The sequence below is a fragment of the Carex rostrata genome, chromosome 3 (assembly GCF_964058835.1).
Source record: "Carex rostrata chromosome 3, lpCarRost1.2, whole genome shotgun sequence".
Taxonomy (NCBI): Eukaryota; Viridiplantae; Streptophyta; class Magnoliopsida; order Poales; family Cyperaceae; genus Carex; species Carex rostrata.
The window spans coordinates 13,264,626-13,276,579 of NC_135920.1; the positions used below are offsets into that span (position 1 = coordinate 13,264,626).

General features: G+C 32.5%; 1 protein-coding gene across 1 annotated transcript; it reads right to left on the minus strand.

The window, feature by feature from the left end:
• LOC144552068 (uncharacterized) lies at nucleotides 1-1,643 on the minus strand. The gene is made up of 4 exons (XM_078300160.1): nucleotides 1,447-1,643; nucleotides 730-897; nucleotides 231-644; nucleotides 1-145 (listed from the first exon to the last, which is right to left on the minus strand). Exons 2-4 carry the CDS (start codon nucleotides 865-867, stop codon nucleotides 17-19), a joined length of 681 nt encoding a protein of 226 aa, XP_078156286.1. The 5' UTR covers nucleotides 868-897; nucleotides 1,447-1,643; the 3' UTR covers nucleotides 1-16.
• Between the last annotated feature and the right edge of the window lie 10,311 nt (nucleotides 1,644-11,954).

Genomic DNA, 11,954 nt, shown 5'->3' on the forward strand with positions numbered 1-11,954 from the left:
TCAAGATCTTGTCTAACTAGTTCTTGTACCCGACGACGACCATCGGAGGTGCAGATGTGCACAACAAAATCTTCCCCAGCTTCTTCCAGCCTCTTCTGATCCCATATCTTGTAGCTCTCTGAACTTGCTTGATGTTCATGAGTATCTGCGAATAAACCATTTGATCAATATTTCAAAAGATGATTACTGTACTTGTATTGAACTAATATAAAATAATATAAAAAATTTACAATCTGTGCATACGGACCACCGCTAGGGATGAAACCGTAATGAGTAGATGTCCTGTCGCGTGGTACATGAAGCGGCTTCGCATTGATCTCTGACATCTGACTGAATATGTACACCGTGAATGCACAATTTTCCTGATACCACTGGCGATACTGCTGGTCCCACTCCTCGAAAGCATAAGTCTGATACATATTAGGAACCATGTCATCCGGACTCATATCCTCAAGTCGATGTACATGCAAGGCGTGCTCCGTCCGCCAATCCTTCATCATTGTAGTTTGTAACGGTTGGTGAAGATCATACCAGGCATCCTTTGTGATATGATCCGGGACTGGAAAATACTGGGTCATACCAAACTGTCTCATTACCCGTCTAGGGTAATAATGCTCAACAACCTGGTAGTAGATAAGCGGTACCTGCAAATATTTTCATAACCTAAGTTTCAATTTTAAACTACAATATGATTATGAAATTGTAAACTAGAAAAAAAAAAACTCACACCTGAGCAAACCAGTATTCTCGCTCGCGACTGCAGATCGAAGGAAGTTTTGTGAGGAAAGAGTAAGGTTCTTCATCTTCTTCAAAGACCGCGACGCGAAAATCATACGGCCTCCACTCGACATGTAGATCTGGAGTCATCTGCTCGAACTGAGTTCTGAAAAAATCAAGCTTCTAAATAGCATTTATAACGGTATAGAGGGGAGACAAAAAAAAAGCTTTAGCGAATAGCGGAGCTATAGCGAATAGCGGAGCTATAGCGAAAGCTATTATAAATAACATTTTTTTATTTCAAAAATTATATTTTATATTTCTACTAATAGTAAAAATGTCTCATCAAGAAAAAAAATATCAAATTAATTAAGAAGTTATAATATTCATATTAAACCAATACAAAGTTCAAATTTTCATTCAAAATATCCCTAATTAAAAAACTATCGATATATTTTATATTCAAAATATACCACTACCATATATTAATGCATGATACAAAATTTAATTGATATAGCGGTATAGCCTGCACATGTTCCATTGTATTGATATAGCTTAATAAAGTAAAAAAAAAATTGCAAAATCATAACCCATGTAGCATAGCGGACCGCTATTGCCGCTACGCGCTATAGTGGTCGTAGCTTGATTAGCGCAGTTTTAGCCCGTAGCTTAGCTTTCTGGGTCCAAAACCGCTATAGCTAGCTATTTAGAAGCTTGGAAAAAACAAACTCCCGAAGGCTTACCGTGAGGGGTCGCGACATAGGTCTTTCTAGCGCAGAATCTCTGAGCATACGCAGGACAGGTCTCCCCGTCCGGATTACCCCAGTCTGGAGCCCAACCGACATCTCGTGGTTGCAGATGGCCAAATGAAAATCTCGTCCACAACCAATGCTGAAGGAGACCAATCGGTCCGTACAGACTAGCTTTTTCGACCTATTTTCATACAAGTTGCAGTTATTTTTGATACAATAAGAGAAAATAATTTATTTAAAATACAATAAGAAGGGAAATTAATTTATACTCAGCACGCAGTACATAAACCTCGGCACAAACATGCTAAGACCGCCGCACCCTAATTCATCTGTGGAGGGTCTGCCAAGTCCCTCAGCCACTCTAGCATACAAGCAGGGACGGTGTTTCCAGAGGAATCTGGCAACAACCAGCAAGAGAACAGCTCCATTATGTAAGTCCGTGTCCACCGATCTACCATCTCCTGAGGCGCCTTTTCTCGCAATTTTCCTCTATAAATACGAACTAATTTAGTATAGAGTATGAAGCATCACAATCAAATACTTACTATTAAAAAAAACTTATTTGAATGCCCCCCACAAATGAGGGATACTAGTGTCATTCTTCGATGGAACCTTCGACCTCTTGAGGGCCCTTTCCTTCATCAGGTTGGGTCCCAACAGGTCTTCAACGTCCTTTGCGTAGTCTCCGTACTCTACACTCGTCACAGCCCGTCCAGTAATAGGTAGTCCCCAGAGACAACATCCTGGAGAGACACTGTAATCTCTCCAACGGGCAGGTGGAATGTGTGTGTCTCCGGCCGCCACCTCTCGACCATCGTAGATAGAAGAGCGACATCTGCAACAATGGGGGTCTGCTATGAGACATGCCACAGACCCAAACTCTTCAACGCGGGAGCGTATCGGTCGTCGTAGAGGATACTCATTTGATTGTTCCGCGTCCCCGTTAAGGTATGAGTCTGCATTCAATTTCAAAATAAACAAACATATAACTTATCTATTTCTATCTAAATGAAAATTAAAATTACTTGCATTTCTCAAAACGTAAACTTACATATGCGTTTCTGATCTGGTGCTCCTCGAATTTATACCAGCAAAGAGGGATGATACTATCTTTCGTCATATTTGGAAATATGGTATGGGCCAGTGATAAATCCAACTATAAATCATCTTGCGTACGATTTTCATTACTACCGCTGGTTGACGCCATACTAACATCAAATTTATCAATTTTGTCAATTTTGGCCTCTATCAATAATTTCAAACAGTACAAATCTAACAATAATACAAATATCTATGGTAATTCGATAATATATCAAAAATCATACAATCTACAGTAATTCAGAAAAATAAATGATGAACCATAATTTGACGCATTATTTGAAACACGGTTGAATCCAAAATTTATCCTAATTATCATGTTTTATTGCATTTTATTTATCATTTCGTTCAGTTTTAATTAATGTTAGTCGAGACACAAGATACTGCGCAAGTTGTTAATTATTGCAGAATTGGAGCATGAAACCGCGCGATTTGTATGTGCACAAAAGATCAATAATATCAAGCCAAATGAAGAAACAAATGGAGGAGATCAATCTTTGAATTCGACAAATTAAGAGATTTCATAATTTATGGCGGCATCAATTCTCACCAATTAAATTTGGCATGTATTTGGCTGGCGCAAGTATGCTGCCAATTAAAGCATTTGAAATCTAAGCAAATTAAGAATTTGATGGGCTGATAGGAGGCGCACTTTATTTTCTTACCAAAAAAAATATAAATAAAATTGAATAGGACCTGATATATATTTGTCTCTGGACGGAACAAGGGGATGTCTTGATTTTAGCTTTTTCATTTTACATTGATTCATTAGGACATTCGGCCAGAGGCAAACGGAAGGAAGAGAGTTCGGCCAGAAGCAAACTGAAGGAAGCATAGAGTCGTGTCTGATTTAAGGGAGCTCTTATTATTCTTCTTCTTTTATTTTTCTGATTTTCATGGAATTAAATATGACTTGTGCTTGTGTTGAAAGTATGCTTGGCTAAACATTTTATCTAGGGATATGAGAGTAACTTGATACTTTTGTTATGTTAATTTAATTGTTTGAATTTTATTTGTGGTTGTGATATTGATTTGTTTATGAATGCTTGATTGGTTTGTTTAGTTATTTCTTATTTTTATTAAGGGATCCGCTAATAATAAATTGAGACCGAAAGGAGAAATTTATATTAGAAGTACTTTTTAAAATAGCGATAGTTATACAAATAATATTAGGTGAATTTGGTGATGGACCGAAAGGAGAAATTGAATTGCTAGAACAACATAAACAAACTTAAGTACTCGGAGCTACGAAAGTAGTCCAAAAGGCTTTTGGGAAAAAACACGGGTTATCAAATAGCTTAATGGGTTTAGATTAAAACTGGTAAGCCACGAACGTAGGAGACCTATTTAATCTAGATACGGTGCGAAGCCACGAAAGTGGATAAACATCTACCTTAGGATAATACCCCCTCAATAATTGCAACCAAAATATTATAAAAACAATTAGAAATACATAATTAAAAGTATCATAGTGAAACCATAAACCTAGATATTTATTCCTCTGATTTTTCTCATCATTTTCTGTTTCTGGAATTCATTCTGCATTCTGTTAATTTAAGTTGCATTCAGATAATTCATCCTGCATTCTGTCTAGAATTCAGGTTGAGGTTCTGGAATTTAGTTTGCATTAGTTTTAATTCATCCAGCATTTTTATAATTTAGTTTAAAAGAAAACCACTCAATATTTGCTTGTCTAGATTACTGAAAACCGGTAAGCCAGTACTTAAAACACCTCCTTGTGGTTCGATACCCAAATTACTAAGCGATAAGGTCATGCGCTTGTGACCGAATTGTATTAGGATTAGGGATTAAATTGTTAAGCTGTCCAAAATCACATCAATAAATTTTTGATTTGGTGCATTTCTACTCAATTTTGGTATAATAATAATAATAATAATAATAATAATAATAATAATAATAATAATAATAATAATATATTATAATTTTTGGATATTAGTCGAACTATTTAATATATTACAATTGGTACATTTCTAAATTGGTCTATATTATAAATTAGTACAAAGTTGGACAATTCTAGTAGTGTACATTTCTAAATACACTTTCTAAATTGTAAATACAATTTCTAAATACAATTCTAAACATATACAATTTCTAACATATACAATTTCTAAACATATCTAACACATCCAATTATTTTTGTAACATATACAATTTCTAAACTATTTTGGTACCATGCATATACTACTTACTACCTAAAACATATAACAAATTATTTCTAAACTATTTTGGTACCATATAAATAAACTACTTAATAAAACAATTAAATAACACAATTTAACTAAAAAAAAAACCGAAAGTTACCTTTTTAGTGTGCTGGTTCGCGCTAGGGGACCGCTTGGTTCTGTCAAAATATGAGTGCGGAGGGGTATATATCTGTATCTAACACGAACGCAGATCAGGGGTGCGAACGGGTCAGTGCGTTGACCCAATACGTGCACGGATCGGTGCGCATGCCCAAGCTGCGAGCGGATCGATCCGCAGACCCAGTATGCGAATGGGTTCGGGATCCGTGTACAGACATAGTATGCGTTCGTGGCGGAATCTTAAATCTGAATAAACAGGTGGTGTTCATTTAATTTTGATTTTAACAGGTGGTAAGAAAAAAAATTTCGGAGAAGCCAACAAAGCAGGACTCGGTCTTATTAGTCATTTTAAGATTATTCGTTTTGTTAATTTTGTAAATTAATATTATTTTTTGTTATGTCCGTGAACTGAAATTGTAAATATAAAAATATTCTTGAAATTGTTGTTAATTTTTTGCTAAATTACTAATTAATAAATAAATTTAATTTTATATTTACGGAAATAAATATACTCAAACGACAAAGACATTGGTACTATATATTATTAGGCTGCGTACCCGATGAGTCTTTTGTTACAAAAAAAAAAAAAATTGCAGTTGGATTTGCAGTTGCAACTTTTTTTTTTTTTCTCGACAACAGATTTGAGAGGAGGCTTACCTCCTTTGGTTTGATGTCTTGGGAAAGTCAACCACGGCTTATTTATTTCAGTTATATTTGAATTAAAAAAAACAGAGAAATTTGAATTTTCAATTTGTTTTTATTTTTTATTTAACTGAAGTTGAGGGGATCATATTGTAACAATTTTAATGATGACTTTATAAATTAATTTAAATAATGCCGAAAATTAAATTAAACTTAATTTATAGTTGTGTTATTGATAAAAAAAATAGGCCGATAAGTTAAACTTTATATACTACGAATATCTTTTGATGATTCATAACGGATCATAATTTCTAATTATTGAAATTCCAAGTCATTTTATCTACATTAAAACATATATTAAATTCGCTATTTTTATAGACATGATATATGTGTCGTGTAAATCGTACATAAAACACTAAATTTCAAATTTAAACCTTAATTTTAAATGTCAAAATTGTTAAAAATAAATAATTATTAATTGATCTCTCTTTATACATAGATATCTAAGTAAACACTTCATTTTCTAAATGCAGTACTTTCTCCGTTCCAAACAGCAACATACCATAATAATTATGTATTGAATAAAAAGTTAAAAACAATCTCTTTTTTTTTTTTTTTTTGGTAAAAATCATAGGTCAAGCCATCCAACTATTTAATATTAAAAAAAATAGTTTTTCTCAATTTCGAACCTGCAACCTCATATACGGAAAGTATTATTTTTTTCACTAGATTAAAGAATGATTCTTAATAAAAAAAAAACAATTGCTTATGTTGAAGGGAGTTACTGAGTTCTTGTTTTGGTACTTCAGATAAAAATATTATTTTCCAAATTCTCCTTGCATATCAGTTTTTCACGTTTTTTAGAGTAAGGATTGAAGATCAAATAATTCAACTATTAAATATGAGTGAGTCTATGGTACTATGCATATTACGATTTAGCACCGTGCTACGGCTCTATATTCGAGTTTTCAAATCCTAACGGTTGATCCGAACCGTTCATCTTGTTCTCCATATTAATATGTGTTTGGAGACCAAATTTTACATTTTTTGAATTTTTTTTACTATTTTTTTAGATTTATTGAAAATCACTGTTTTTGGATGGTCCAGAATTTTCAGATCAAGTGATTTTCTAAATATCTAAAAAAATAGTAAAAAAATTTCAAAAAATGTAAAATTTGGTCTCCAAACACATATTAATATGGAGAACAAGATAAACGATTCGGATTGACCGTTAGGATTTGAAAACTCGAATATAGAGCCATAGCACGGTAACAACCCATGATATGCATAGTACCATAGACTCACTCATTAAATATGCACAAAGATTTTTCATTCGAATTTCAAATTCGAAATGTTTTACACGGATGATATTATTATTCTCACTACATTAATCACTGACTCTCAAATTTTCCACATCTTGACTATGTTATGGTCTTAATTTTAGAGGTGATTTAAGTACGAAATGCAATGCATTGGACTTGGTCTGCATCAATTATCAAGTCTAAGTTGATCAGTTGGGCAAATGAAGCCAAGTCTGTCATGGATTATGAGTTGTTATATGTGAAAAAGGAGTAATATTCTTTTTTTTTTTTTTGGTACTTAAAAAATATAAAAAAAGTTCAAACTCACCACGCAATCACGCATGTTAGTTTTCCACATTTTTTAGAGTAAATTTTTTAAATCAAATCATCAAACTATATATTAAATATGTACAAGGATTTTCCACTCAGAATTTTAAACCTGCAATATTCTACACAAATAATATTATATTTCTCCCTAAATTAAATTAAAGATTGGTTCTTTAAAATGTCAACATCTTGCTTGTATTATGATCTTTTAGGGCGTGCTCCACAACGGAGAGTAAACCCCTCATTAAAGGGAAGGAAGGGGAGGCGAAGGCAGACCGGAGCTGCCCGCCATGGTTACTCGTTCCAGAACGAAGAAATCGGAGAGAAGAGGAAGGGGAAACACTACTGTTGCAGGGTTAACTCTACGTTGAAATCTTCCGAAATTCGTACCCCCCGATTCGGGGTGTAGACGGAGTAACACGAGCCGTGTTACCCTCCCTTCGTCTCCCGTCCCCTTCCTCTGCGCGACAGGTTCTGGAGCACACCCTTAGAGGTGAGTAAAGTAGCAACTGCAATGCATTGGACTAAGTTTGCATCAATATTTAATTATTTATCAAATCTAAGTTGATCAGTTGGGCATGTCGTCTCATAACTTCATTTTCAGACTAATTAACCAAATTTAATTGTTACTTGATTTGTCCTTTCTAGTCCTTTCTAGTCCATCTATTAATCTCATTTTTTTTTTATTCCAAATTATAATTGTAAGTAACAAACTGGTTACTCCTAAAAAGAATAATCATCTGCAAGCATGTCTAGCTAGTTAAATTATGTATTTAATTATACAATGCATAATAAATATATATAGTTTAATTCTGCATATACATTATACATTCGCAACATTAAAATAACATTAACAAAAATAATTATAAGAGTTTAATAACATATAAACAAAATATTACATGTGTTAGCACAAAGACAATAACTATAATAATAATAATAACAACAAAAACGATAACAATAACTATAATAATAATAACAACAACAAAAACGATAACAATAACAACAATAATAATAATAATAATAATAATAATAATAATAATAATAATAATATTGTTGTTGTTGTTGTTATTATTATTATTATAGAGTAAAGGCTACACTAATGCATATTACGAATCAATCTATGCTATAGATCCATATCTCTATTTTTAAAGTTTAAACAATCGATCTAAGCTGTTAAACATGATCTCCATATGACAATGTACCTAAAGACCAAATTTTATATTTTTTATAATTTTTTTATAACTTTTTTAGATAAGTAGAAAACCATTGCTTTTGAATAGTTCAGAATTTTCAAATCAAGTGATTTTCTACTTATCTAAAAAAGTATCAAAAAAATAAAAAATATATAAAATTTGGTCTGCTCATACATATTTATTCATATGAAAATATCAATTGTTTACTTTAAAAACATATATATGAGCCAATAGCATGGTTCGATGTGTAATATGTGTTGTCCCTAATGACACCAAGAACTTATAAATTAAATATCAATTAAATAAATATTAAAGTGCAGTAAAGTAAATAGATAGAGTTTGAGAAAGTTTTAAAGAAGTTAACAGAGTTCGGTCACTTAAGGACCTACGTCACTGGAGCAGTGCAACCTCAAGAGACGCATCTTTCTATTACCCAATGAAGAATGAAATACAAGTTCTTGCGGTCCACACACATGATAGATGAGCACACATGCTCAAAGATATAGGCGAGCTCACAAGCTCTAAGTCCAGACAATCAATGGCTTCACTTTAATCTCATAATGGATCAATTTAGGTGAATTATATTTGAGGTTGTTGGAAAGATAATTAAAGTTTGAGCATAATTAATAATGAACTAGGCTAAACCTCTCAAAAAAAAATTAAAGTGTAAGGTTTGTGAGGCTATTCTCTCATCTACTAAGACAGGAGACATAGCCAGAGTTCAAAGGAAAACCAATGACTCTTTGCAAATCACAAAATCTACAGCACAATGATTTAGCCTATTTTGTTTGTGCTCAAGTTTTCAGTATTGGCCAGGCCCGATAATTTGAATTTTGAATTTGATATCCAGCTAAGCAACAACTAGACTCGAGTGATCTCAATCTCAAATCAACTTTACCATACTTTTGAACATAAATAAAAATAACAATGCAAAATGGTAAAGTGTGATTTTCATGATTTTGATCTTCGTATGATCTTCCATCGTCTTCATGATTCAGCATCTTCAATGATATTCGACATTCTAAATGGCTTGTGTGAATCTTCCACATGTCATATTTATCAAATTATTCATTTTAGCTCAAGGAGATCATGCAACAGATTATCTTATGCGGCTTGTCATGTTCCAACTTGTCATGATATGTATGTTGACTTTCTTTGATCTTTGGGCGCGACTTGTTACGCCAACTTGTCATAATATGAATCGTTAACTTACTTTGACATTTGATTGCAACTATTAAACCTGCATACATCTCAAACAGAGAAACTGTAAAATTCACTGATTATATGTTTTGCAATTTATTCAAACAACACAGAAGATTGCTTACAACAATAACATGCATATTACAATAGCCTCACTTATTATAATATTAGACTAATAAATCGCGAACTTAGTAAAGTGACACAAGTTCTGTCTTTTTACAAAGAGGTCGCATGTTCAATTCTCGAGAGTGATATTTTAAAAATATTGAAGTGTACCGAAATTAATAAAAATAAATAAATTATATTAGATTAAATACTAGGTCGGAATCATAGTCACAAGATTCACGAATTAAACCTAAATAATTCGTTTTTTTTTGTGATGCCGAACCGAACGCCGAATTATTCAGTTGACCGAATTAAACCCAAATAATTCGCGAATTTTATAATTTTTTTTTAATTTTATGAATTATTCATGATTTTTTCCATAACATTATTTTTTTCTTTTTTTTTCTCTTGCAGGAATGAGATCTCTGATCTGAATAATTCCTAAATTATACTTGAATTATTCCCGAATCACGAATTTTTGATCCCGTCGAACCGAACCGGATAATTCATTTGTCAGATCAGAGTGCATATGATTGACCCTAAACCAATGTGTAGTCCGATTATAGGTTCGATCCAATTTTGGTAATCGAACATCTGAGTTGAATGACACGTTACATCATTTGTTTGGAGGAAAAAAATGAGTAGATGATGTAATTTTAATAGCTTAACAATTTAATCCTTAATCTTAATACAATTCGGTCACAAGCGCATGACCTTATCGTTTAGTAATTTGGGTATCGAACCACAGAGAGGTATTGTAAGTACTGATTTACCAGTTTTCAATAATCTAGATAATCCAATATTGAGTGATTTTTTTTATAAACTGCGGGATGAATTATAAACTGATGCAAACTAAATTCCAGAACCTCAGCTTGAATTTCAGACAGAATGCAGGATGAATTATCTTAATGCAACTTAAATTAACATAATGCAGATTGAATTCCAGAAACAGTAAATGATGAGAGAAATCAAAGGAAATGAATATCTAGGGTTATGGTTTCACTATGATATTTTTAATTATGTATTTCTAATTATTTTTTTAATATTTGGGTTGCAATTGTTGAGGGAGTGTTATCCTAAGGTAAATGTTTATCCACTTTCGCGGTTTCGCACTGTATCTAGATTAAATAGGTCTCCTACGTTTGTGGCTTACCAGTTTTAATCTAAACCCATTAAGCTATTTGATAACCCATGTTTTTTTCCAAAAGTTTTTTGGACTACTTTTGTAGCTCTGAGTACTTAAGTTTGTTTATGTTGTTATAGTAATTCAATTTCTTCTTTCGGTCCATCACCAAATTTATCTAGTATTGTTTGCATAACTATCGCTATTTTAAAAAGTACTTCTAATATAAATTTCTTCTTTCGGTCTCAATTTATTAGCGATCCCTTAATAAAATAAGAAATAACTAAACAAATCATTCAAGCATTCATAAACAAATCAACATCACAACCACAAATAAAATTCAAACAACTAAATTAACATAACAAAAGTATCAAGCTACTCTCATATCTCTAGATAAAATGTTTAGCCAAACATACTTTCAACACAAGTATAGGTCATATTTAATTTCAATAAAATCAGAAAAATAAAATAAGAAGGAAAATTAAAACCTCTCTTAGTCAAATATGACTCTTCCTTTGCTTTCGGTTTGCCTCTGACCGAGTCTCCAATCTTTGATTTCCTCTAGTCGAACTCTCCCAAATATTCAAGGTGTTCAAATAAGAAAAAATATGCTAAAGTTCCGATCCCCAAATTTTTGTCCAAAGGCGAAATATATCCCCTCGCTAAAATTCAAAACTTTGGTAACAAATTAAATGGGCCGTATCAGCCAGCAATGCAAATATAATCAAAATGCCTTAATTTGACCAGCTTAAATTGGAAACAAATATACGCCAGCCAAGTTGATAAATTGGTAAGAATTCAAAAACATCAAGGTGATTAATGTCTGGCTATAGACTCTGAAATCTCTTAATTAGTCGAATTCAAATATTGATCCCCTCCATTTATTTCTCCGTTCGGCTTGACATTATCGATTTTCTGTACACATGCAAATCGTGCGGTTTCGTGCTTCAATTCTGTAATAATTAACAACTTGCGCAGTATCTTATGTCTCGGCTAACATTAATTAAAACTGAACAAAATGATAAATAAAATACAATAAAATATGATAATTATAACCAATTTTGAACTCAACCGTGTGTGTCAAATAATGCATTAAATCATGTTTCATCAGTAGACAGCTGTAATATATACTTGCGTTTGACCCTTGAGTATGAATTATGTTGAAAAAAAAG

Bases quoted from the DNA above. Each gene is read 5' to 3' on its own strand.
- LOC144552068 (XM_078300160.1), bottom strand. From the start codon at position 867: ATGACTCCAGATCTACATGTCGAGTGGAGGCCGTATGATTTTCGCGTC. The intron at 645-729 runs GTGTGAGTTTTT...AAATATTTGCAG, and splicing joins GAGAATACTGGTTTGCTCAG to GTACCGCTTATCTACTACCA. The intron at 146-230 runs GTAAATTTTTTA...GTTTATTCGCAG, and splicing joins GTGGTCCGTATGCACAGATT to ATACTCATGAACATCAAGCA.